Source organism: Mus caroli, chromosome 4 (assembly GCF_900094665.2).
Source record: "Mus caroli chromosome 4, CAROLI_EIJ_v1.1, whole genome shotgun sequence".
NCBI classification, from domain to species: Eukaryota; Metazoa; Chordata; class Mammalia; order Rodentia; family Muridae; genus Mus; species Mus caroli.
Window position 1 is genome coordinate 127,393,717 of NC_034573.1, and position 25,940 is coordinate 127,419,656.

A 25,940-nucleotide genomic window follows, 5' to 3' on the forward strand; every position below is an offset into this window, starting at 1 on the left:
AAATGTTTAGGTCGATGCCCTTGGGGCTTAGTCCCCAAAAGGACACCACTCCTGACTGTTGGGTGGCCTGTGTCGTCTCTGAGGTTGAACCAGGGTCTGCATAAATGCTAAGCATGGGACTTAGAGATAAACCACTAAGGTCGGTGGCTCCTTGGCCTCCTCTCCAGTATCACCACGGCCAAACAGCTGTCCCCACTACAGTCCAGATGTGATAATAGCCCCTGCCTACCAGACCACAACGCACCAGGATTCCATGAAAGGTATCTCTCTCCAGTAGCCCAGGCAGGTTCTGGCTCCAAGTCCTGTGGTGAAAACCTTTCTGTTGCTATCAACAGCCAAGGTTTGCCAGGTTCCTACTTAGTACCAAACATAAAGGACACACACTCTGTCCCCGGAAGCCATGGCCAGTCCACGAGATGTATTACTCAGTTGCCTCTGCAGAATGTCAGGGGCCGGGGGTGGGGGCGTGGGGGGCTGGTGATTCAGGAGGTTCATTTGGTTGGCATTGCATAACACCTAGTATCTGGCCTGTAGGGCTGCTCTGTCCCTTAGTTAAGTCACTCTGTGCTGTGGCCATGGTCATTCAAATGCAAGCCCAGAGATGCTGTCATTTGTCCAATGGGCTCCAGGCTAGAGACCGTGGGGCCAGGACTGGCTGATAGGTTCTGGCCAGTGTGTGGCTTGTGGACTTTCCAGTACAGGGGAATGACCCCTTGCTATGGCACACCTTGCCACCCGACCCTTTCATCAGCCTCAGGCAGGAGGGCATGTTCTCAACCAGGATCCAAATGTTCAGAGAGGTGAAGGGCTCTTCCCTAGGTTTGCCCAGTCAGGAAGGGTCCAGGCATCTCCCCCAGAGCTCTGGCCTACAGTAAGGATTGACATCTTTCCTAGGCCAGGAGGATGAAGGTCCAAGAAATGTTTTCTATGCATAGGACTTCCATCTCCATGGAGAGCCCAAGCAAGGATGCTATCAGTAGCACAAGGGTCTCCTGAGACCTTCTCCTGCCTTCCCCTGGAGGGCAACAGCCCCGGTAGTCTACGGGGCTATGGTAGTCCTCAGGAAACCGCCACTTGATGGCAGCCACTTGCTTGAACAGCTGGGTTTGAGAGTGAGGCTTCCCCCTGGCCATGGGACTGTTGTTTGTCCTGCCTGGGTTTTGGCCCTTCCATCTGGAGGGAAGGCTAATATTGCATATCCCCGGAGCCTGAGGCTCAGACAGCCCAAGGTGGGCCCTTCAGTTACCAAGGAAGCCGCTATCCTTCAGCCTCCTGGCCTCCACCCAGTTGGCTCCCACTTTCCAATCATGCTAACGCAGCGCAGACAGTGAGCTTCAGACCGACACAGCCCCACAGTGTACCCCTCCTCCAGACTAGGACCCTTTCTGTGAACTGAAACCAGCTCCCAGAGTGACTCATTTGGACTTCCAGCAGGCTATTGGTGGGCTGAGGGAACCTGCCTGGGATACTCTCCAGTTTTCCTCAATACCCTATACTGTTACATATTTACAATGATACTGGAACCAGTTTGAGGGGCATGTAACCTCCCTGTACCTAAGGGCAAGTCCCACCTCTAACATAGAGTAGACAGCTGCTGCTGCTGTTGTTACTGTTGCTCCTCCCCTCCTCTGCCTCCTTTTCCTCCTCCTCCTCTTCCTTCTCTTTCTTCTTCTTCTTTAGTTTTTCAAGACAGGGCTTCTTTGTGTAACGTTGGCTGTCCTGGAACACACTCTGTAGACCAGGCTGGCCTTGGACTCACAGAGATCCACCTGCCTCTGTCTCCTGAGTTCTGGGACTAAAGGCTTGCATCACCATCGCCTGGCTGAGAGTGTCTTCTCTATTGACCTTCCCAGCTCGTCACTGGGCAGCGCCTTTGGAAGTGCTTTGGAAATAATCAGTATTACTGTGTTCCCAGGGCTGGACAGGGGTGGTATTTTCTTTTCTTTGGGGAGCCACATTTAAATAGACACTGAGCTACCCTCTGCAGTACTCAGGGACTGTAAAATCTGCATACATGTGCATACTTGGCCTACCTATACCTAACCTGGGAGCCAGACCACATTCAGACAGACAGACACAAGTACATATGTCTATAGTGTATTCAGACTTGCTCATGAACACATGAAGGAGATAGAAAGTAAATGCCCCTAGGCATTCCTACCCACCGGCACTTCTATGCTACAGCAATGCAGTATGTCACGTAGAGCCACGACTAGCCTTGGAGACACACATGTACACAGATAAGGACCTAGACACATACACAGGCGGCATCCACTCTACCTGGCCTACATATCGCCGGTGATTTGAGCAGCTTTGGCCTCCCCCAGGGCCACGGTGGGAAAAGATGCTCTTCTGGCTGCATTGTGATGGGTACCCGGAAGTGTGCAGGCCTGGAAGTGGTTGCATAAATCAATATTTGCTGTTGTTAATTATTAAAGCCAAAGCTACTTGGTGTCTGGAATGCACATCTCTGGTGTTCCTGCTGGCTCTCTAGGTCCAAACCTGACCCTGGGCCAGGTCTGGGAGGGCAGGGAAAGTGCTGCCTGCCTTCCTTTCAGGAGCTCCCTGGCCCTGGGGACAGAGGGTAGTAGATAGCACTTCTGGGAAGTTGTAGGAGGTCTGCCCCCCCCCGCCCCCAGCTGGAGGACAGTCCTGCCCCTAGAGCATCCAGACTTCTTCAGCATCTGTCTTGGGGTCTGTCCCTGCTGCAGAGTGGCTGCACCAGCCTAAGATACAAGGACTTCAGGGTCAAGTTGCAAGGTGGGTGGGGGTGAGGGGGCGTTTCAGAAGCCTTGTAATTTACAGATGTAAACTGGGCCAACGGAGGTGCCAGAGACTCTGCAGCTTCAGGCTCTTCCAGGGATCCCGGGGTTTCCTAGCAAAAAAAGCTATTGCACCTCTTGGAATATGATTTTCTAGTGAAGACATTTGTAGCTCCTTGGTTATGGCGATCTGTTGAGACACGCAAAGGGTCCAGCAAAGAAAGTGCTCAAGCACCATCTCCAGTACTCCTGCATTCCCTGGGCACAGCTGTCCCAAGAACCTTGTCCTTGAAGCCCAGAGGCAGGGTCTCCAGTCTGGGAAGACACAGCTGCTCACAGAAGTGCCTGAGGCTTCCCGCGCGCAGGCGCAGTGTCCTGGGCCGCTTGCCGGGCCGCCCCGCGAGTGGGCGTGGTGGCCTTCCGCCCCGCCCCTCCTCCGCGCCTCCCGCACCTGGCGCCCCGCCCCCTCGGGCCCGGCGGCAGGGTGAGCCCAGAGAAGGCAGAGCCGCGGCGGACGGGACGGGAGCGCGGAGCTCGGGCTACGGGGCCCCGGGCCGGGCCGGCTTACAGCGCCGCCGGGGCTGGGGCTCGGGATGGCGCAGCCGCGGCCCCCAGCGCCCCAAGGCCGTCCGCGGAGGGGCTCTTTGCCGGCGGGGGCCAGCTGGCAGGTGAGGACCCTGGCAGGGGCGGCCTGGCCGACTGGGGACCCAGGGCCATCAGTCAGCCTTACTACCCAGAGTCTGGCAGTTTGTGCCTGAACCCCGTCAGGGTGGGTGTGTATGTTTTTGGACTGACACCCGAACTACACGGAGCACCCTAGTGTTTTCCAAAGCTGCCCCTGGGTCAGACGTAGGGACACTGTGGCTGTGGGCTGCAGTGACACTGGGCGTGTGTATAACTGTTGTTGGGACTGCCTGCTGCCTTTCCCACACGGATGGAGCGATATCATAGGGTGACTCTGTGGTGGCTCTTCCCCAGGTGAGATGTCCAGCTTCTGGCCACACCACTCCCAGCCTTCCTTTGCCATGTGTCAGGGCGTCTGCTGTTGCCTGTGGGGCTGTAACTGTGGGTGTTACTTGATGCTCTGTGTGCACACTCTGGGTGACAGTGCCATGTGTCAGTGTTTATGTGGTTGTGATTCTGGTGCAGCCATGTGTGGTGTTTTCGTTGTAGCTGGCTGTTTGGTCACCTTAAGTAGGGCCTCCTCTTTTCCTCAGCCCTTTGCTGGGTCTCTTTAGGTCAGAGACTGTCTGGCTGACCCTGAAAGGATGGTGACACTGTTGTGACATTGTCACGTTGACAGGTGTGTTTGTCTTTCCTGGACAATAGGTGTGTGTCTATGCTATCTGCCAAACTGTCATTGCTATCTGCTCTTCTAAGCTCAGGGGTGTTGGGTGTGGCCACAGGTGCCCATGGCTCAGGGGCTCCTGGGTACTACTGAAGTGGACTTTACAGGTTGGGTCTTGTTTTGTAGGTAGGCTTCAGAGCGTATGCACAAGGGCTTAGGTTTTGTGACTTCACACTGTGCATATGTGGTGATGGCTGGTTATGCTCAGGATCCCATGGGGTTTAACAACCTTGGCAGTTGCCTGATTCCTCTTCCTTTGCTCGGAACTCTTGTCTACAATATGGGATGCTGGCTTGGGTCTGTTGTACCGCATGCTTTGATCCTGGCAGTGACGCCTGGGACTCTGCATCTGTTTCCCGGAGCACCTGGCTGAGCCTGCACGTGCCAGTGCTCTCCTGGTCTCAGCCAGGAGAATGCCTGTGTCTGTGTGCAGTTACTGGGGTGCAGGCCTGCACTGGTGTGTGCACATGTGTGAATATCAGGTACATGGACTTGAGTATGTGTTGTGTGTAACTCAGAACACCAACATGTGTATGTGTGTGTTAGGCTATGTCTCCAAGAATTACTGTGCATAGACTCCATATGGATTTCTGTATGCATCTCTGTGTGTGTGTGTGTTTCTTGATACACAAAAGGTATGCCTGGTGCCATGTTCAAATCATGGTGTGGAGGCCTGTGTGTGCGTCTCACAGACAGAGTATGTTTCCTGGAGTCACAACCTTAGCACATGTGTGTGAGCCCAGATGGCCCCTCCTGGGCAGCAGGAACCACCTGAGTTGAACCTTGGAAGGGCTGGAGGAAAGGCTGTCCTGGAGACTCTGGGGGCTTCCCAGGCCCGGCCTCCAATCGGCCAGCCTCCATCCGGTAGGGATGCTGCCTTCCAGGAAGACTCAGAAGGGAGTCGGCAGCGCTGGAGAGGCCCATGCTGCCAGAGGATGTGTTAACCCTGTGTGTGTCCTCATTGGCCTTGGACAGGCTGGCTTATGCATTGGGGGCCGGGGGCGGGGTGCATGTGAGGCCATGCACAGGTGAAGGGACAATAGCAATCTAGCATCTCTCCCCCAAAGAGTCCCCAGCCTCCAATGTTTGTGGGGAGAGCTGTCTGTCTGACCAGGGCATTGGTGAACTGGCTGCCGTCATGGGTGATAGTGGAACCACAGACCCTCCCTACATGCCTGGTGGGGCTTGGCTCTAGGGCTGGGTCTGGTGGGCTCTCCGGGGGCTCTATATGCCAATCTCAGAGCTGATATCATTGCATTGGGGGAGAGGAAGGTATCTCTTCCCCTAGACTAACAACAGCCTCCTCCTTCCAGAAAGCAAACAGTTGGGGCATCTGCCAGAGATCCAGGCTCTGGGCTCTGGGCTCACATCAGTAGGCAACTGGCCAAACTGGAGGGTCAGTTGTACAAAGCCCCTCCCACAGAGTCTTGGTTGCGCCCTCTTGGTACCTCATGAGAGGACCAGGCAAGCTGGGGTGGATAGAGCCCGTGCCGGGCTTGACAGAGTGAGCCTTGCTTCCCTCGGGTCTGACCTTGCTCTCCCGTCTCTGTTGCAGAACACAGATCTGTTTGAGATGATTGAAAAGATGCAGGTAAGGATGGGCCAGGGAGCCCCAGAACCAAACCGCCTAGGCTAAAGGTGGATGTCCCCTCTGCAGAGCCTTGAAGGACTAGTTGTTAGGTACCTGCCTCCTCTCTGACTATGAACTCTTCTGGGCTCCCAGGGTCCCCCAGCAGGCCATCCTCACATGTACATACCCACCCAGCTCATCAGAATCCTGGTAGGTTCCTCTGTAGGAACCCCATGCAGAGTGGAGGAGGGGACAGATGGGTGCGGGGAGGCATTAATGAGCCAGGAAACCCGCCTCCCAGCCCTGGCCTGTATGTGGCATGGGTGAATTCTCCCATGTATCTCTAGATGTATTAGCCCCTCCCTACACACACACACACACACACACACACACACACACATCCCACATGCCTGTGCACACCTCCCTGCCCCCACTCCCAGCTGCACGTTCATTCCCGCACAGAGCCCCCAGCCCCTCCCTGCTGCTGTACCTCCCTCGGCACATTACAGAGAGGATGCAGGAGGCCCCAGGACCCGATCCAGCCAGCACCTTGTTCTGCAAGTGGCCCTCCATACATGAGCATCTCTTTTAAGGCTTTCCCCTTAGCCCGGGGAGGGCTCCTGGTGACAGGCATGTCGGAAGGGTAATAAACAGCAAACCTTCTCTCACAGGGAAGCAGGATGGATGAACAGCGATGCTCCTTCCCGCCACCCCTCAAGGTAGGTGACCGGGCCAGACTGGGACTGACACCCTACTGGGCTGGGGAGGGTCTGGGAAGAGTATCCCACTGTGCGCCAATGTTGGGCCCTGGGGATTTGGCAGCGTGTAGAGCCTTTGCCCTAACCCCGGCAAGAATCTTCAAAGCCAGCTCTTGCTGCTCTCCTGCACCATGCAGGCACCTGCCCCTCCAGGCCACCCAGTGCTAAAGCTGCAAAGGTGGCTGTCATCACATGGCTGTGTTTCCTCACTGGCCTGTGAGGCCTGCTCCACTCAGCTCTTGTCTGGGGCAAGACCAAGCACAGGTCCTCGGATAGCCATGTACCTCCGACTCAGAAATCCCCCTCGAAGATGCGGCTGGACCTAGGGGAGGGTCTCAGGGCTGCATCGAGGGCTGGGCTGTAAGACTGAAGCTTCATTCGAGGCTGGGGTCTCAGAGCTGTCCTCGGATGGATGCCACCCAGGAGCTTGGTAGGAATGTCAGCTATAAGGTCCTACTTGGACTACTGCTTCCGTGCACATCTGAGCTAGACTGGGGAGGAAGGGAGCCTCCCTTGTCCCTGGAAGAAAGTGTCTGACTGAAGATATCAGACTCAGGGAACCTTAGAGCAACCTAGAGCTGTGTCTGTCTGTCTGTCTGTGTGTCTGTGTGTGTGTGTCTGTGTGTGTCTGTGTGTATCTGTGTGTGTGTATCCGTGTGCATGCACGAGTTTGAAGGGTGAGGCCCCACTTTAGCGGGCCCTTGGCTTGTTTATACTTTGCAGACGGAGGAGGACTACATCCCCTACCCAAGTGTCCATGAGGTACCAGCCCGAGCCCCACCCTCACCCATACCATGACCCCAGGAAGCCCTCATGGAAGGCTGTCCCATTGGAGACCCACTTTCTGTCTGGTTCTGAGGGTTCCAAGGTTCTTTGAATCCGAAGCCTCTGGGCCACACTCTCTTCCACCCGTCCCCCATCCTTTGCATAGCCCTGAGAGGTGCGGAGCCAAGTGGGTTCCCCAGAGGGGTGGATGGGAATCTAGGACCTCATAGCCCTGGGCTGTCCAGTGTGTCCTGGGTCTGAGTTGGGAGGTTACCCTGGGCCCCTTAATGGGTGCTGTGTGGAGTAGCTCTCAGCTGAGTCCCCCCTCTAGGTTTTGGGGCGAGAAGGGCCCTTCCCTCTCATCCTACTGCCCCAGTTTGGGGGCTACTGGATTGAAGGTACCAACCATGAAATCAGCAGCCTCCCTGAGACAGAGCCGCTGCAGTCTCCCACCACCAAGGTCAAGCTGGAGTGCAACCCCACAGCCCGAATCTACCGGAAGCACTTTCTAGGCAAGGTGAGCGGCTGGCTGGGGTGAGAGGACACCACCACCACCACCACCACCACCACCACCACCCCCTGCCCTCCCAGGGAGGGGAAGTGGCTAGGCAGGCATCTAAGAATTCTGAGTCTCAGAGGGCATCTGTGTCTTCATGCATTCTCTCTAACAAACATTACACAAGCAGTTGGGCATGGTTGTCAAGAGAAGAGACCCCACCTTAGCTTGGTTACCTGTTATGTGCCTGTTTCCCCATCTGTAAAAATGGCAGCTGTGACGGTCTATCTCTCACATGCTTGCTGGGAAGCCTTAATGAGAAGATGCTAGTAGGCAATTTGAATGACATCTGAAACTAAGTGTTTTTCATGTGAGCCAATAGTGAGCGCCAGCTGTATGCCTGGTCTTGCTTGAGCGCCAGCTGTATACCTGGTCTTGCCCTGGGCACCAGCTATGGGGCAGCAAACAACACTAATCCAGACCTGGCCCTCAGCAGCCAGGGTAGGCTGGGAAGACACAGGAGTGTCATGGCTTGACTAGGTCTGGGGTCACCATGGCCTCAGAGCAGACCCATTAACTGCTCAGTAGACTGACACCCAAGGTGACACTGTGATGAGTGCCAGCTGGGCAAGGTGATAACCTCACCGAAGTTATCAGGTGTGAGCCGGATATGGTGACCCATGCCTGTCATCGCAGCACTTGGCAAACTGAGGCAGGAGGATCGCCAAGAAGTTCAAGGCCTACCTGGGCCACAGAGCGAGACCTTGTTTCCCAGAAACAAAATGAAAGACATGACTGGGTGAGAGTTGAGAGAAGCCCTGTGCCGGGACCCTAGGTTCTACACGGCGTGGCGTCAGTGTGCCGTGAAAACAGAAGAGTTATCTCGTGGCCTGAGTGCCAGAGGGACTCCTTCTGTTGATCTTTCCTGTTATCTTGGGTGTTTTATTTAACCTTCTTGAACTGTTTCCTTATCTATAAACCATGGGGTAAGACAAGTGCATTGGAAGCACGTAATCAACTCGCGGTTGGTAGTAGCTGCCGCCACACCTGCCTGCTCCGCCGCCGGCGTGAGAGCAAGGCTCGTCTGCTCTTAGGGAAGCTGAAACTCTGGTGCAGTGACTTGGGCATGATCAGTTATTGAGCCTTCCACTAAGATGCCCGGAAGATGGGGCTGGAAGCCAGGGGATGGAGGATGTGTGTGTGTGCACATGTGCACATAAGGGAAGAAGGGGTACCCTGCAGGATTGGGAAGCTATGTGGTCTCAGTGTAGACCCAGGGCAACAGCTTACCTCTAGGAAATACTAGTGCTGTCTGGGTTGGGGGTGGGTGGGGCAATTTACTATGCCACTGACTAACCCAGCAGGTCCAAGCTCCATCCTTTGGCTAGGGACAGACCCAGAACATAGCGTGAGATTCTACCTCTTGGCTGAGCCTGTGGTGGAGGAAGGGAGACCTTCATCCCAAGTGCCCACTGTCCAGTGCTCTCAGCTGTGTCTAGGAATCGGGGGCCATGAGCCTGGCACATAGTTAGTGCTCTTAAAGTTGCTAATGGAGTCCTGATACTAGGTGGAGGTGGGGGCCTCCAGCACAGCAGACACTAAAGTACAGGTGAAGGTGCTCAGAGATGTGGTGACCAGGGTCAGGTCAGTGGGATGGAGGAGGGGAAAGCAGTGCCCAGAGCAGGGACCACATCAGGAAGAATTGATGATGGTGACCTTAGCCACCTATTTCCAGAGAGCCTGAGTCCACCTTCCACTGTTCCTCTGCCCTTGTCGGGAACTCCCAGCCCCTGGACTCCTGGCCAAGTACCTGCCACTGGCCTGTGGACAGTGTAAGACACTTGGGAGTTTTCTCCAGGGGTTAGGGGAGCCCTGGGCTAGATCCATCCATTGGACCCTGAACTGCGAATTTGAGGCCCCCCCCCCCAGCCCCACCTCTTTCTACACCCTGCCTCCAAATGCAGTGTTCATGTTTAAACAAGACTCACTTCCAGGATGACTCTCAGGGTGGGTGTGGTTGAACAGTTCCATTCCCAGGCCTGGACCAGCAGGGGGAGCCCAGGGCCAGGCTGGGGCTGGGGCTTCTCTCTTCTGGGCTTAGGGATATTCCCCCTTTAAAAAGGTGCTGAGCCTAGTTATCCATAGAGGGAGGGGTGCCATTCCTGTCATAGGTATCCCTCATGCCCTGCAGACTGTCTTACCACCCCGTGCCCTCTGCACTAGGTGAGGCAGGAGGGCAGAAACCTGCCTGGTCAGTTAAGATGCTTCACTTCCTGTTTCTCACGGGCCCTGGCTTCAGGGGCCACTGAGCCACAGCGGGGCAATCAGCGGCTCTGCTCCTTTTCCTTTTAATTTCCGTTTCTTTTTAGCTAGTTGGCCTCCACCCCTCCCTCCTCTGATCAGAAGAGTGGAATGGATCTTCTGGCTTTAGTTACAGGCCATTGTGAGCCACCTGACGTGGGTGTCGGAAACAGAAGTCTGGTACACGCTCTCGCCTGCCGAGGCATCCGAGGGCCCATCCCATTATTCTCTTTTCCTAAGACAAAGTCTCACTGTGTTGCTCAGGCTGGCCTTGAACTCAGGACCGCCTGCTTCAGCATCCACCACCTCACCTGGATACTTGGCTTTTCTTTTCTTTTCTTTTCTTTTTTTTTTTTTTTTTTTAAAGATTTTTTTACTTATTATATGTAAGTACCCTGTAGCTGTCTTCAGACACTCCAGAAGAGGGAGTCAGATCCCATTACGGGTGGTTGTGAGCTACCATGTGGTTACTGGGATTTGAACTCAGGATCTTCGGAAGAGCAGTCAGTGCTCTTAACCGCTGAGCCATCTCTCTAGCCCCTAGTTGGCTTTTCCTATTGAATGCTTGCTTAGTATTCAGGAACTAGGACATACATACACATGCTTATACATATGTACATCCATACATACACATGCTTATACACACACATACACATGTTTATACATATGTACATACATACACATACACATGTTTATACATATATACTACATACATACACACATGCTTATACATACATACATACATGTGCTTATACACACATATGCTTAAACATATGTATATACATGCTCATACATACATACATACACATGCTTATACATACAGGTGTGCAGCTGTGCGTGTGGTTCTGACCTTGATAGGGAGCCAGAGACAAGGTTCCAACAGACATTTTTTTTTAATGGTTTTTTGAGACAGGGTTTCTCTCTGTGTAGCCCTGGCTGTCCTGGAGCTCACTCTGTAGACCAGGCTGGCCTTGAACTCAGATATCCGCCTGTCTCTGCCTCCCAAGTGCTGGGATTAAAGGCGTGCGCCACCACTGCCCAGCCCAACAGACATTCTCGAACACTATGCCAGCCCTTTACCTGGCCCACTGACCCTATTCAGATAGGTGGCCTTCCTCCCATGTAATAGACCAGGACAGGACAGGGAGGCCTGGAAAAGCAGGCGCAAGTCTGTCTCAGTTGGTACAGGGCGGAGCTAATGCAGGGACCATTGTTGTCCATGGCGTCTGCTGTTTGGAGAGGGACCTGGTTTCCAGAAGCCCTCACCTCCCCTGCCCCTCCCACCACAGGAGCACTTCAATTACTATTCACTGGACACTGCTCTCGGCCACCTGGTATTCTCGCTCAAGTATGATGTCATCGGGGATCAAGAGCACCTGCGGCTGTTGCTTAGGTATGGGCAGTAGAGGGGGGACGCCCAAGACAGTAGGGAGGACCGAGGCCTGGAGATCCAGTGCTCGGCTCACTGTACCTGCTGCCTTCCTGATGGAGGCCCAGAGAGGAGCAGGAATTTGCCTGAGGTCGCACAGCAAGGTAGAACCTTAGCCAGGCTTGGTGCCCCGCCATCATCTTTGGTCTCCCCGAGGTCTTCCCACTGTCCAGTCTCTCACCTGTGTGGCTTTCTCCTCCCAGGACCAAGTGTCGGACCCACCACGATGTCATCCCCATCTCCTGCCTCACCGAGTTCCCCAACGTGGTCCAGATGGCAAAGGTGAGGCCATGAGCCTCCTGCGTCTGGCATTTCCGGGATCCTGGGCGCCTGTACATGGCAGCCTCTTACCCGGCTCCACCCCAGTGTGTGCACTGCTCTGGGTTGCCCTGGGTACCTGCATGTGTGCTTCTAGCCCTCTTTGCAGCACCCACAGATCCCAGGGGGCCCCAGTTCTCCGAGCTCCATTCTGAGCAGCAGCGAGGGCTCTTAGTCTTTTATTAGCCTCTGCTGTTTCCAGCACAGCCCGTCCCTACTCCCTCCTGCCTGCTGTCTTCCCAAGACTTGCCCAGGACCCAGGATGTCGCTGCCTTTTTCTCTGAGCCCAACTCCTCACCCCTCCCTGTGCTCTCTTGCAGCTGGTATGTGAGGATGTCAATGTGGATCGATTCTACCCCGTGCTTTACCCTAAGGTACCTGATCTGGCTTGTTTACCAAGGGTGGGTGGCAGCTGTTGGAACTCTTGATGGCTGGGCATGTCTCCCATGTCCTCTCGTTTGCCCCTGGCAGTCCTACATCGCCCACAGTGTGTAACAGTGTCAGTGCTCTGTGGGGAGCATCCTAGGATAGCCTGGGCTCTGGATTTCCTTTCTGTGGTCCTCGCCTTCCAGGAGACCCAGGGCCACAGAACACCCACAGCCCCATAAGTGCCTCCTTAAAGCACATGAGGTACAGCCCCGTGCTGGGGCTCTGCTGGCATCTGTGACGATCGATCCTGAAATAATAAGTCCTGGAAGTCATGCCTTTAAAAGATGCCGGGAGTTCCTGGCTGGATTTTTGATCAGGCTGAGGTCCTGTAAGTTGAAGGAAGGGACGCTGTAAAGCAAGCCCTGTGTCTTGGTTTCGGTGGGAGAAACAGGCTCAGAATGAGGAGTGACACCCACTCCAGGCCCCAGGGCCTGCTGGTCAGACTTCCGGTGTCTAGGAGCATGAGGAGGTTTGCCCAAGTGTCAGGGAGTGAACTGGGCATTGCAGAGTGGATTGGGGTGGCCTTGGCCATGACAGGCAGAGCTAGGGGTAGAACTTGGAAATCTGACAGGAACAGGGCCAAGGCCTAACCCGGGGCAGGCCTGCAGGCTGCTGACTTCAGGCAAACTGCTGAAGCCTTTGAAAGAGAGGGGCTGGGGAAGGGTGGAGTCTCTCCTTACAAGGATGGGAGTGTGTGGTGCCTGGCACAGGGCGGCAGGCATTGAGCTGCTGCTCCCCGCATCCACAACCCTCCCTCGCTCTCCACAGGCCTCCAGGCTCATTGTCACCTTTGACGAACATGTTATCAGCAATAACTTCAAGTTTGGAGTCATTTATCAGAAGCTTGGCCAGGTGTGTCTGCCCTTCTCCCCCAGCCTGGTCCTGCGGCACCCACCCGACCCCACCTCGCCCTCAGCCGTCGCCTGCCAGGGCACTTTGTTTCCCAGGAGCCTGGGGACTGCTCATGGCCACTCTGGGAGGAAGTAGGGCTGAGGGAGGGCCACTCGGGAGCTGCCACCGTGTGACCTTGCCCCCGTGTGGTCTCCAGACCTCTGAGGAAGAACTATTCAGTACCAATGAGGAAAGTCCTGCCTTCGTGGAATTCCTGGAGTTTCTGGGCCAGAAAGTGAAATTGCAGGATTTCAAGGGGTAAGGCCCAGCTGAGGAGTTGTTCTGACGGCGTCCCTGAGCAGGGAGGAGCCCCATCCTGGCCCCACGAAGGCCTGACTGAGGCTGGAGACTGAGCCATGGCCTGGGGGGTCTGGGGACAGGTTCCGAGGAGGCCTGGACGTGACTCACGGGCAGACGGGGACCGAGTCCGTATACTGCAACTTCCGCAACAAGGAGATCATGTTTCACGTGTCCACCAAGCTGCCATACACAGAAGGGGATGCCCAGCAGGTAGCCTGGGCACCCATCTACCTGTAACCCCATCTACTTGTCTGTTTAGCATCCATCAAACCAGACCCAGTATGGCCCTGTGCTGCAGATACGGAATTGATCCATTTTCCTCTGAGGGCAGGCTGTAGGTGGGACAGGGGAGGTGCCAATGGCATCTATGGGGACATCATATGCAGCAGGGACCCTGCCTGGGTGAACTTGGTTTTTTTGGTGAGGAGCAAGAGACATGGTGGGGTCATGTGGGGGTCCCGAGACTGAGCAGAACCAGGAGTTAGGAAGCGCTTTTAAGGTGAAGTGACAGGCTGTCGAGTTGCTAAGTGCAGAGTCCCACGCAGGAAGACTAGGGAGTTCAGGCATGTTCTTAGACCTGCACTCAGAATTCGGTTTCCCTTGCCGGGAACTTTCCCATCAGGCCATCTGCTCGACTCGACTCCCCCATCCCAGAGTGCACAAAGGTGCTAACGGGTGAAGGAGTTGTATCACTCTTATTGGTTTTTTTCTTGGATTTTCCCTTTTAGCAATACTGACTTCATTGTTCGGTGATGGACTCTGTTTGGGGGGGTGCCGAGATAGGGTTGGGATAAGGAAGGGCTGAGAGGTGGGACCTGGGTTAAAGTCCCTGAGAGCATCAGGAGACCTTGAAACCCCTCAGCTTCCATTTTCCCATCTGTGTCAAGTTGCCACCTTAAAACAAGTTTTGCCATTTTGGGGATGGGCAGGGAACACATCCCTGGATGTGCTCTCCGTTTGCTCCACCCCACCCCCCAGCCCTACACCCTCCGGGCATCCCTGCCCCATACCCTGTAGCCAGGCTATGAAGGCCTGTGGCCCTGTGCTCAGTTGCAGCGGAAGCGGCATATCGGGAACGACATCGTCGCTGTGGTCTTTCAGGACGAAAACACACCCTTCGTGCCAGACATGATTGCATCCAACTTTCTGCATGCCTATGTGGTGGTGCAGGCAGAGGGGGGTGGCCCCGATGGCCCCCTCTACAAGGTGGGTAAATTGGGGGCTTCGTGGGGTTAGTGGCTGTGAGGAGCAAGGACTCCTTAGAGGGGGCCACCTTCCTCCTGCTCCAGTCTGGTCTTAACCCACTTCCTCAGCCTTTGCATCCATCCTCTTGAGGTCCCTCCCCCAGCCCCACCCTGCAAACTCAGGGCAGTGGCTGGAGGAGCTGAAACTGTGGTGTAAAAGGTCTCCAAACTGTGCAGCCTCAGAGCCTCCCGAACCCCACGGGATAGGAGCTGATCTAGGGGTCTCTTCCTTTCCTTCCAGGTCTCAGTCACTGCTAGAGACGATGTGCCCTTTTTCGGGCCTCCCCTCCCGGATCCTGCTGTGTTCAGGAAGGTAAGAGGCAGCCCTACCCCCTCGCCGCATCAGGAGGGCAGGACGGCATGGGAGGGGCCTGAGGGGGCCATAGTCTTGCCCCAGGAGGACTTGAAGCCTCCTTGTGTTCTGGGGATCTAGTTCCCCTTCAGCCTTCAGCTGTGCTGCCTCTCTTTGTCTTGATAAATGCTGTGACTACAAGGTCACAGCATAGACTACAGGCTGCTTTACATTTTTCCTAGCTGACTGTGCCCTTTCATGTCTACGCTTTGACAGCCTTTCCTCTATGTTTGTGGGGGAGGGGCACACATGTCTCTGCCAACCTCTCTGTAGACACACAGCAAACCTGGCTTTGACCCCCTCCCTCTACACGTACTGCTGTATCCTCCCCAGTTAGCAGGTTGCCATCAGGGAGGGGTACAGGGTCCCTCACGGGTGCGCCTGGCTAGAGAGCTGACTTTGAGAGCTCCGGCCCCTTCCTCTAATGGTCACCTGATGCTTTTCTCACTTCCTCCACACTGGGGGGATCCCAGGGGCCTGAGTTCCAGGAATTTCTGCTGACGAAGTTGATCAATGCCGAGTACGCGTGTTACAAAGCAGAGAAGTTTGCCAAACTGGAGGTGAGCGTGGACTGGAGGGATGGACAGACAACCCCACCGGAGGGAAAAGGCATGCTCGGACCTTGGCTTTGGGGGTGCTGATTGGGGAGGGCAAGTGAGAGGCAGCAGAGGGGAGTGTCCGCATGGGGTGGGGGTGAAGATGCCATGCAAGATGGGGGCAAGAACTGGAGAATTGGCGAACCAGCACAGCTATCAGAGAGAGCTACCTGTAAAGGAAGATGAAGCAGGGGATTGGAATTGCCAGGCGGGGGGTTGATCTCTGGGGTCTCTCATGGCTGACCGACAGGAGCGGACACGTGCTGCCCTTCTAGAGACACTCTACGAGGAGCTCCATATTCACAGCCAGTCCATGATGGGCCTCGGCGGCGACGACGACAAGATGGAGAACGGCAGCGGTGGGGGTGGCTTCTTCGAGTCTTTCAAGGTGAGGGCCCAGGGCTCTACCCTGGAGGGCCGGGCTGATGGAGCTCAGTGGTGGATGGACCGAGGTCTTAGTCCTAGAGATGGGGTCTCAGGCATCGCTTGTGGCTCTGTGAGGGAAGATGTGACTGGCGGTGGAGTCTGGCTGAGGGCTTCCGGCTTGGAAGTGTGGCTAGGGTTGAGGACAGAGCCTGGTGGACGGAAGCTTTTGGGTGCATTGAGATTTGGAGATGAGCTCTGTGCCTTGGGATTCTGAGCCAGGAGGAAGAGTGTATGGTGGGGCTCTGGCTTGGGATAAGGTTATTGGCTGGAGGAGCTCCGGGTCTGGCTGGGAGCACCCCCAAAAGCTGGAGTCCTCTAGACCAGCAAGAAGCCAGTGCCATGGGCTGAGACTGCCAGGTTTGAGGGGAGGAGGTCTGTCTTGTTTGGGTGACATTGCTGAGGGACCTCACTGTGTGATCTCCGTGGTACTTTGTGGTTTAGCTAAGAGCTCGGATTCCCTGGGTTTACATCTCAGCTTTGCCCGGGCACTCTCCAGACCTCAGGTATCTGTTGAGTAGCGAAGTGGGGGCTCATAACAGCTCACCATGCACAGATGCTCTTGAATTATTTGCAAAGCAGTCAGGCGAGCATCCTGTGGGTGTAAACTCCTGCCCATCTACCTGAGCAGGGACAATTTAGAGGTAGGCCAGGGAGGGGGCGGCTTCTACCTCCCTTTGGATAGGGCCTAGACTCACCCAGCTACAGGGCGGTGTGCAGTGATTTCTCAGTTCTTCCTGGTCCACAGCAGGGGAGATGGCCTCACTCTTACCCAGGCTTGGCTACAGTAGGAACTGTGGGCTTGTCTAGGAAGATTAATCTTGTAGCCCACAACTACTAGTGGGACACCAACCAGAGTCAGGGACCCACAGACTGAACACAGGTCTAGTGTTTGCTCTGAGCAGGGTCCAGGGGGTTTCTCATCTGGATGGTGCCAAGTAGGGACCCTGGATTAAGTCAAAGTATGCTCCTAAGGCGACAGAGTCTATGGGGAAAGGCATAGGATCTGGCCCTGTGGGAGGGGAAGGGACCCTGAGAGGGTCCTGGAGGGCCCCTGGTGAGCATGACCAAGCACGCACTTGCTCAGTGCTGTCTGCCCTCCTCACGACACCCACACGAGATGCTCAGCATGCTGGTGACCCATCCACAGCCCGCTGCTCTGAAGTTCGCCGCCGTTCGTTCGCCTGCCTCTTGTGCGACACGCGGGGAGGCTGATGCAAAGGGTGGGGCCTCCTAGGGTCACCCAGAATGGCATTGGTGACAAGGGACCAGATGCACATAACCCAGAGGCTTCCCAAGGGTAAGAAGCCCCGGGAGCCCACGCCTCCTTCACGCCCGCCTCTCCTCCCACAGAGGGTCATCCGGAGCCGGAGCCAGTCCATGGATGCCATGGGACTGAGCAACAAGAAACCCAACACCGTGTCGACTAGCCACAGTGGGAGCTTCACCCCCAACAACCCTGACCTGGCCAAGGCAGCCGGCATAGTGAGTGTCCCCAGGCTTCCCCGGACCCGCCCTCCTCCCCAGGGCCCTTGGTGCTCCCTTCCTCCTGAGGCCTGGCCTTACCTCTTCCCACTGCCCCGCTGTTCATGTGCTCTCCCTGGGCACCGGACTTGTTGTAGATGCCATTCTTCATGGCCAAGTGCCCCAGCCAGGGCACTGGGACACAGTGTTCCTCAAGCCCCCGGCCTTCTCCTCCTGGCCCTTTGTTTATTTGGGTGTGACTTTCTACAGCCTCCGTGTCCCTGTCCTTACTGAATAGCTGCTGTCTGTTCTGTGCTGGAAAAGGGGCTGTTTTGTGGGCCTCTACTGTCAAGCCTTCAGTCTCTGGAAGCCCCTCTGTCTGTGAGGCTGTGGGCATCCACTGTATGTCAGGACCCGGGCTGCTGTGTGGACATGTACTTTGTGAGCACCTACTGTGAGCCCAGACCTGAGTTCTTGTGAGCACCTACTATGCGCCCCTCCCCTGATCTGCTGTGTGAACACCTAACCGTGTGTTGGAAAATGGGCTGCTGTGTGGGCATCAACTCTGTAAGCACCTTCTGTGTGCCCCAACCCTAGGCTGCTGTGTGAACACCTACTGTGTGTCAGGAATTGGGCTGCTGTGTGAGCAAATGCTGTGTGCTAAGCTCTGATTGTCAGGGGACACAAATGCTGTCTCTCAGGACGTATGTTGCTGTGTGGACATTCATTTCTTGTGTGGTACTCCGTGTCTGCAACAGCCCGGGCCTCAATGCCTGTGACTGCCTCTAGTGTGTCTGGAACTGGGCTTCCGTGTGGGCTTGCCTAAATGAACCCTGCCACCGTGATTACTAACTGTCTGCCAGGCTCTATGGGAGTCTGCCCCCCCCCCAAACACACACACACACTCAGGGAATTCAAGAAGCCTACATCAAGACTTAGCTGCTTTGCGCCATCTAGTGGCCACTTCAGACACTGCATGGAGAGCTCTGCCCCTCCCTCACCCTGTTTGCCTTCTCAGACATCCCTCCACTAACCTACCCATGCCTCCATCTACCCATTCATGCATCTGTGCACGTATCAATCCATCCACCACCACCCCCATCCATGTGTCCAACCATAGTCCTCCCGCTTACACATCCATCTATCCATTAGTCCATCCACCTACCCAGCCACCCATTCTTTGCTTACTGGCTGCTGCATGCTGAGCCCTGTGCTCTGTGCTGTGAGACTGTGCGTGTGGCGGCAGTCTCCTGTCTCCCAACCATCTCTCGTGTGGTCTGGTCTGGCCAGGGGAGCAAGGTGAGGCCTTTGCTGTCCAGTACTCACCAAGTCTGTTGTCATCCAGGACCTGGCCCAACTTCTCCCCAACCCAGGTTCTCAGCCCATCCCTTCCTGCCTGTGGAGTGGCCCAGCCTCCTGTGGGTGGCTGTGGAGGGGCCCCGGGTTAGGATCAGGCCAGCAGCACTTGCCTCGGCAGTAACCAGACTCATTTCTGTTTTTGTTTTCGCACGATTCTCCCTCTCTTCACGTGGCTTCCTTTTCCTGTTCTTCCCGTTTCTCCCCCCTTTTCTCTCCATCTGCCATTCCTCCCTTGCCCTGTCTGCTTGCGCCCCCTCTGATTCCTCCTGCCTTTGGTTACCTTTCTTGAACCCCCTTTCGTTTACCTGCCTCCCTTGTCCCACCGTTCCTCCCTACCCCTCCGTTCCTCTCTTCCCCATGTCTTGTGCTCTTGCGGTACCCACCCACCTCCTCTGTTTCTCCCTTTCCCTCTGTTCTCTCCCCACCCCCACCACCACTCTCTCTCTCTGTACCTCTCTGCCCCGCCAGTCATTGCTTATTCCCGGGAAAAGCGCGAGTAGATTCGGACGCCGGGGCAGCGCCTTAGGCATAGGAGCTGTGGAAGAGGTTGTCATCCATCCGGGGGGCCGCGGCTCCGGAGCTGCCTGCACGCGCTGTTCTCCGCTCGCTCGCTCTCAGGACGAAGGCCATATTGGGGACGTTGCCCCCTTCCCGGGACAGGCCTAAGGGCGTGCAGGGCAGAGTTCCACGGCTCTGGTGATACTGGGACCTGGGCCAGAGTCCCCAGGCCCCCACTAGGAGACTCTGGCCCTGGCCTGGCCCCTGGAACCCTGACTGGGTCCTTGCTGGGATCTGGTACTCAAAGACTCTCTGCCCAGCTGCACGTCTCCCAATATTGCCGGTTCTGCATGAAGCATCATCTCTCCTTTTCATAGTGACCCCTCCTTACCATGAGCTGCCTGCAGATTCTGTCCCGCCCTTCATGCCTCCTCAGGGCCCACTCCCCACCTCCCCACGCTTCTGATTCTGGGCATCCCGCCATGGTGTGTGGAAAGGGGAATGTCCCCACTCAGGGCACAGAGCCTCCCCAAGTAGAGTGAAGTCTGAGGGTGGAGGCGCCCTGGCAGGGGCTGGGTTTGCACCACTGCTTTCTCACGACTACTTTTAGGCTGCAGCTCCCATGAGGCCCAGGGGCAAGAGGCGGGGCCATCTGAGCATTTGTCCTTCTTCCTTCTGACCCCAGTGGCTGCCCTCTGCCTCTCTCGGACTAATGTCCAGCACAGCCCTGCTGCGTGTTCTCCGGAGCAAGCCTGGCCCTCTGTGGGCCGACCCGTCAATCGGGGAGCCCTCCAGAAAGCACATTGTCTCTCCTTTCTTGCTCATAACCTGTTGGCTTCTGGGCGCGGTGGCAGGGCCCCAGTGGGAGGTGGGGCCACTGGCGTTCCCAGGCTGATAGGCACTGAGACAGTCTCTCCCCACAGTCCCTGATTGTCCCTGGAAAAAGCCCCACAAGGAAGAAGTCTGGTCCGTTCGGCTCACGCCGCAGCAGTGCCATTGGCATCGAGAACATCCAGGAGGTTCAGGAAAAGAGGTGGGTGAGTGGGAGCCAGACCCACCAGGGAGCCGGGTGTGCCTCCCACCCTAACCGGCAGGGGGTGTGAGTGTGCTGCCCACCCTTACCTGCAGGGGCACCAACATGCCTCCCACTCTGACCTGCAGGGGGCTCCAGTGTGCCTCCCACTCTGACCTGCAGGGGGCGCCAGCGTGCCACCCACTCTGACCTGTGCTTGCCCTCTGCCTCATACCCACCCAGTGACAGCTGACGCTCAGGAGGAACCACTTCTGACACTGAGCCATTCTGCTGGTTCCCTGGAGCTAGCACCTTACAGATCAAGTTCACATTCCCAGCTGGGGCAAGTAGGGAGAGGAGCTGGCCGCATCTGTGAATGTCTATGAGCCCAGAAAGCAGACAAGAGGTCCTTACTGTCTTGCAGTTTTGCAGCCCTGGGCATGCCACTGTACTTCTCTGAGACTCATCAATGTGAAAGTGAGATAGGAAAACAGCCAGCAGCCTGGGGCTGTTGTGTGGGTTCCTCGTCATGAGCACAAGGCAGGGGCCAGTAGATTCTCATACCTCCTAAACTCAGTATAAATCCTGGGCTCAAGGCCTGCTGTAACCAAGTCCTCACTGGCCATCTTTTAGGAAACCATTACAGGCAGAGGAAGGGCCAGCTAGCTAAAAAGCCCATGGGGACTGTGCCTCTAAAGCCACACCATGCCCATGCCCACCCCTCACAACCTCGCCCCCTCCTGCTACCCCCATGTGCCCCACAGGGAAAGCCCTCCAGCTGGCCAGAAGACCCCAGACAGCGGGCATGTCTCACAAGAGCCCAAGTCAGAGAACTCATCCACTCAGAGCTCCCCAGAGATGCCCACGACCAAGAACAGGTAGGGCTTTGGGTGCACTGGGCTTGGGAGGGGGGGGGGTCCTCATTCTTTTTGTTCCCTGATGTCCCGCTGAGTACCTTGTGCATGCCATGCTCCCTCTGTGCTCCGGAACACAGCTGCAAGCTGTGTGCACAGACAGCAGAGGAGCTGCTGGCCTGGAGAGAGCAGAGAGAGAGAGAGAGAGAGCCGGGGTGCAAGGAAGGACGAGGTATCCTTAGTGAGTCTTTAGGGAGGACAGAAGGCTGAGAGGAAGCAGCCCCAGTAGACCTCATAGAAAGAGGAGGCTTCTGGGAGGAGTCAGCGAGTGCAAGCCCCGCCCAGGCACGCCTGATGGATGGAAAGAAAGACTACGGGCAGCTGGAGTAGTGTGAGGGACTGTGCCCATTGGGTGTGGTGGGAACGAAGGCGGAGAGGTGGGCAGAGACCTGCTCATAGCTTCAGAGGCTATGTGAGCGCTTTGCAGGTTTTTTTTTTAATCCACTGTTTTTGTTTTGTTTTGTTTTTTAAGATTTATTATTTATTTTTATATGTAAGAACATTGTAGCTGTCTTCAAACACACCAGGAGAGGGTGTCAGGTGTCATTAAGGATGGTTGTGAGCCACCATGTGGTTGCTGGTATTTGAACTCAGGACCTTCGGAAGAGCTGCCAGTGCTCTTAACTGCTGAGAACTTTGCGTTTTATCTCAAATGGATTAAACGTCTAGGAAAAGAGCAATGTTTTTAAACATTTTGTTAAGAGAGGCTGGCAGAGAGAGGCAGGGAGGCCTAAGGAGGCCGCTGGTTTCTGCCACGGGGTGGGGGTGGGGGTGGGGGGCCATTATGAGCTGAAGAGTCAGACTGCTGAACAGAGACAGAAGTGTGACAGTGGCAAATCTGGGCTGTAGAATTGTTGGATAGGCGAGACTTGGGGCAGGAGATACAAAGACCCCAAACGTGAGGTCTCCAGTCCCTGCTACCCGAGGCCGAGTCCCACCGTCCTCCTTGCTTCCAGGCCTGTGAGACAGTCCCACAATAGCACTGCCTCAGGGACCAAGGAGTAAATCATTGTGTTCCACAGTAACTGAGTACCAAGCCAACGCTTCCGATGTTCCCTGGGGGGGCAGATGGGGAGCCCCGAGAGAGTGTTTGAGCATGGAGGGACCTATCTAGGAATGGGAAGGGCGTCACTGGGAGTCCATGGGAGCTGAGAGGCTGGACGAGCTGTGTTGGGAGTCACAGGATGCTTGCTTGGCTCCAGGCTGAGCTTCCTTGGGGAAAGCGGGGGACAAGGGATTGTGGCGCAGTGCCCACGGCTGATGGCTCACGGCACTGTGTGGCAGAGTGGAGTCGGCTGCCCAGAGAACGGAAGTGCTGCAGGGCTTCTCCAGATCTTCCTCCAGCGCCAGCAGCTTCACCAGCGTGGTGGAGGAGACGGAGGGCGTAGACGGGGATGATACAGGCCTGGTGAGATACCCGAGCGAGCGGTTAGGGCCCCATGGAGGTGGGACAGGGGTCTCTCAGGCCTCTGGAGCTGCTTTGGCTGACATGTTGGCGGCAAGGGTGTCCCAGCCTGCAGGAGATGCAGACAGATGGTGGCCTTCCACAGAGACAGACCCCTGAGGGCCCACGTGCTCCTTGTCCCTTGTCTCTTACCTCCTCAGCCACTCTGAGGTCCTCTGCAGTCCCTAACTGTGGTGGGCTGGCCCCACCTCCAGGCCTTTGCACCTGCTGGTCTCCTGTCCCTGCCTGCTCCTTCCCCCTTGGCCAGGCCAGACTCGTCCCCTCTCTCTGGCCTGGGCCTCGTCTTCAGCATCTTAGCCATTTTCCATCAAACATACGTCCAGTGGGTACCTGCAACTGGCCTGGCCTGTCCCCTGGCAGACACAGGCCCTGCCTGCTGGCCTCCTAGAGTGGAGGTGCAGGGGTCTTCACAGTCTGTTGGCCTCTGAGACCCAGACCAGGAGAACATCTGCAGATGTGTGTGTTGTCCGAACAAAGGAGGGGGTGGGGCGGGGATGTGGGTGGGGCTGACCTCCCCCCCCTCCCCAGGAGAGCGTGTCGTCCTCAGGAACGCCCCATAAGCGGGACTCCTTCCTCTACAGCACATGGCTGGACGACAGCGTGAGCACCACGAGCGGGGGCAGCTCCCCAGGTACCAGGCTAGCAGTGCTGGGGAGGGGGCGGGGCCAAGCTCCCCAATGCAAAGCTAGCTGTGCTGGAGGAGGGGCGGGGCCAAGCTCCCCAAGTACCTGGCAAGCTGTGCTGGGAAGGGGGCGGGGCTGAGTATGGGAGCCTGATGTGACAGCCTCTTACGTGGGGCGGTGATCCAGAGGACGGTAGAGGGTAGCTGGGAGGTGAATTGAGGGAACCCCAGTGCCAGTCACCCATCCATGCCTGCATCTCCTTGGTGCCTCCTCTTGGCCAGTGAGGTGGCTCCCTCCTGCCCCCCTTCCCAGGCCTCACACGGTCACCCCACCCAGACGTCGGCAAGTCGGGGGACCCTGCGTGTCCCGAGATCAAGATCCAATTGGAAACATCTGAGCAGCACACACCCCAGATGGTATACGGGGACTCCTCCTGGGAGAGGGTAGAGCCGGTTGGGGACAGGGACCTAGGGACCCGATGGCTGGGGTGCCCCACTAGGCCAGAAGGACTGGGCTCTTCCAGTGACTTCTGGTTTCCTGTGTCTCCTGCCCCCACCTCCGACTGCATCTGTCCCCACAGGGCTGCTAGCTGTCACCTCATCAGCAGGCGGGACTGAGCAGGTCAGCTGGTGCTCATCCGGATCCTCTGGGGTGGAGGAGGGGATGAGAGCCCCGGGGCTGGGCAGGACTCTCCAGCCTCGGTGGCTGCGGGCCTGGGCTAGACTTGACACCTTTTGGCCTTGGGTTCCCTATTTGTGCAGTGGGCACACAGTGCTGCCTCAACTCTGCCTATGAGTTGTTAGGGAGCTTGATGGAGCCAAAAGAACTGGGCGAGCGTGGAACATGGGGCGAGCTAGGGATGCCCGTGGGATGGGAGGAGAAGCTGTTGCCATCTTCCTCTGAGTCTCATCTCCTGTTCCCTGCAGAGGAGGCCTCAGAAGCACAAGAAGATGCCGCACCACATCCAGGCAGCTGGCCCTCTGCCCCACAGCCACCCCAGCCCCTGGCGCCCCTCCCTCCAAGCCCTGGGCCCGCCCATCTGGGCTGTCTCCGCAGGGCGGAGCCATCCAGAGCTCTCAGAATGGATGCTGCTGGCATCACCGCCCCACCCCCACCCCCAGGCTGGAGCTCTGGGTGTGGGCAGGGACTGTGGCCCTGGATTGCCCTCACTTGGGCCTCTGTCACACCGGGTTCCCCTCTGGAGCCACGGGGAACAGGGTAGGAAAAGGAGAAGAAGCACCGTGCGCATACAGCCCACCGCAGAAGCAGCAGGTGCAGGGTGCGCGAATGCGCAGGCGCTGGGCAGAGTCCCGTGCGGCTTCTGCTGTGGGACCTGGGCCAGGCACCCTCATTCTCTGGGCATCTCTGCTGCAAGTGGACAAGAGTATTTCAGAGATCACTGAAGCCTGAGTCCATGCACCTGCCCCAGGAGGGGGCCATTGTCCTAGGGACCGCTTCCCGAGGCCCCGGGTGGGCTAAGGGGCTGGGTCTGCTTCACCAATCACCCAACCTGAGTCCCCAGCTTTACCACAGAGCTGCCAACGTCCTTTCACTGTCTCCACACGAAGGCCCAGTATCCTCGGTTGTGGATAGGGTCATCCCTGGCTCCTCACCCAGCACCCAGCTTAACCCTGCCACCCCACACTCCTGGGAGCACTGGGCTGAGGGGGTCTCAGCTGGTCTGGAGTCCAGACCTCGCCATCCCCTGCCCACCATTGCTGTGGAGGGGGCTGCCAGGCATAGCTGCTGTGAGCCATGTCCTTGTGTGTGTCTGTTCACTCTTAGGAGCCACGCCCAAGGCGAGACTTCCAGCCCCAACACCCACTTTGGAAGCCCTGTGGCCACATGTATGTCAGTAAGGGTTGTACAAAATAAATTCTATTTATCGCTATTGTACCCGGAGTTGAGAACAGCTTTGTGTAAACCCTGCCTAGACACACGAGGACCCTAGACAAACCTGTCCCCTTTGGTGCTGCCGAGGCTGGGATGCCTCAAGTCCAGCAGGTCACAGGGTCTGTGAATACCAGCTGAGGCCTCCTCTTCATGGCCCCACTCTCCCACCCCATACCTGCCATGTGTCTTTCCTATGGAGGAAGTGTGGTTTTGAAGTCTGCCGTGGCACCATCTCTCCTTAGCTTGGTGGTGAGGAATTCTATCTCTCTCCTCTCAGAGGAACAGGAAGAGCTTGTGATCTCCTCAGGGGCTGTAAACATGCAGTGAGCTGGTTCCCACTGTTACCAGACATACAGTCTGGACAGCATATAACAGTTTCCTTTCCCATCTCATGTCCCGCAAATCCCAAGTTTCCCTTGTATGACCACCAGGGGGCACCAAAGGATCACCATCTGGGCAGAGAAGCGGTCAGAGTCCCTGCCTGATAGCATAGGACCACAGGCTTAAGGGTAAAAGGGTGGACAGAAGGGCAGAGGAGGTAGAGTCTCTAGGGGAGAGGGGCTTGTGTGTAACTGGGGTTGGGGGGCTCCAAAATGAGGACATCCATAGAGGGGACACGGAGATAGGCTGGGGTGAGACCAGAGACCACATGGTTTTGAATGCCAAGACTTCATGCAGAAGACAGTGGAGGGACACACTTAGAGCCGTGCTGGCTGTTTTTTTTTTTTTT

At 56.4% G+C, this 25,940-nt stretch overlaps 1 protein-coding gene across 15 annotated transcripts in view; it reads left to right on the top strand.

Annotated features, from left to right (window-relative positions):
• The window catches only part of Rap1gap (RAP1 GTPase activating protein), a 64,238-nt gene extending 39,025 nt beyond the window's left edge, over positions 1-25,213 (top strand). For 5 of the 15 annotated variants that reach the window (XM_029476544.1, XM_029476543.1, XM_029476539.1 and 2 more), the window contains 23 exons: positions 5,666-5,701; positions 6,352-6,399; positions 7,162-7,200; positions 7,535-7,720; positions 11,290-11,393; positions 11,633-11,711; positions 12,068-12,121; positions 12,945-13,028; positions 13,225-13,325; positions 13,448-13,577; positions 14,418-14,573; positions 14,853-14,924; positions 15,437-15,523; positions 15,810-15,947; positions 17,336-17,467; positions 19,274-19,351; positions 20,227-20,336; positions 21,080-21,193; positions 22,514-22,637; positions 23,276-23,325; positions 23,599-23,733; positions 23,898-23,938; positions 24,244-25,213. In XM_029476544.1, coding sequence (XP_029332404.1) covers positions 5,684-5,701; positions 6,352-6,399; positions 7,162-7,200; positions 7,535-7,720; positions 11,290-11,393; positions 11,633-11,711; positions 12,068-12,121; positions 12,945-13,028; positions 13,225-13,325; positions 13,448-13,577; positions 14,418-14,573; positions 14,853-14,924; positions 15,437-15,523; positions 15,810-15,947; positions 17,336-17,467; positions 19,274-19,351; positions 20,227-20,336; positions 21,080-21,193; positions 22,514-22,637; positions 23,276-23,325; positions 23,599-23,733; positions 23,898-23,934 — 2,076 coding nt within the window. In that variant the 5' untranslated portion in view covers positions 5,666-5,683 and the 3' untranslated portion in view covers positions 23,935-23,938; positions 24,244-25,213. Of the gene's footprint in view, positions 1-3,279; positions 3,431-5,665; positions 5,702-6,351; positions 6,400-7,161; positions 7,201-7,534; positions 7,721-11,289; positions 11,394-11,632; positions 11,712-12,067; positions 12,122-12,944; positions 13,029-13,224; positions 13,326-13,447; positions 13,578-14,417; positions 14,574-14,852; positions 14,925-15,436; positions 15,524-15,809; positions 15,948-17,335; positions 17,468-19,273; positions 19,352-20,226; positions 20,337-21,079; positions 21,194-22,513; positions 22,638-23,222; positions 23,326-23,598; positions 23,734-23,897; positions 23,939-24,243 lie in introns of those variants that run through there. The other 10 variants (XM_021159447.2, XM_021159445.1, XM_029476542.1 and 7 more) reach the window with 9 other exon arrangements.
• The last annotated feature ends 727 nt before the right edge of the window (positions 25,214-25,940 follow it).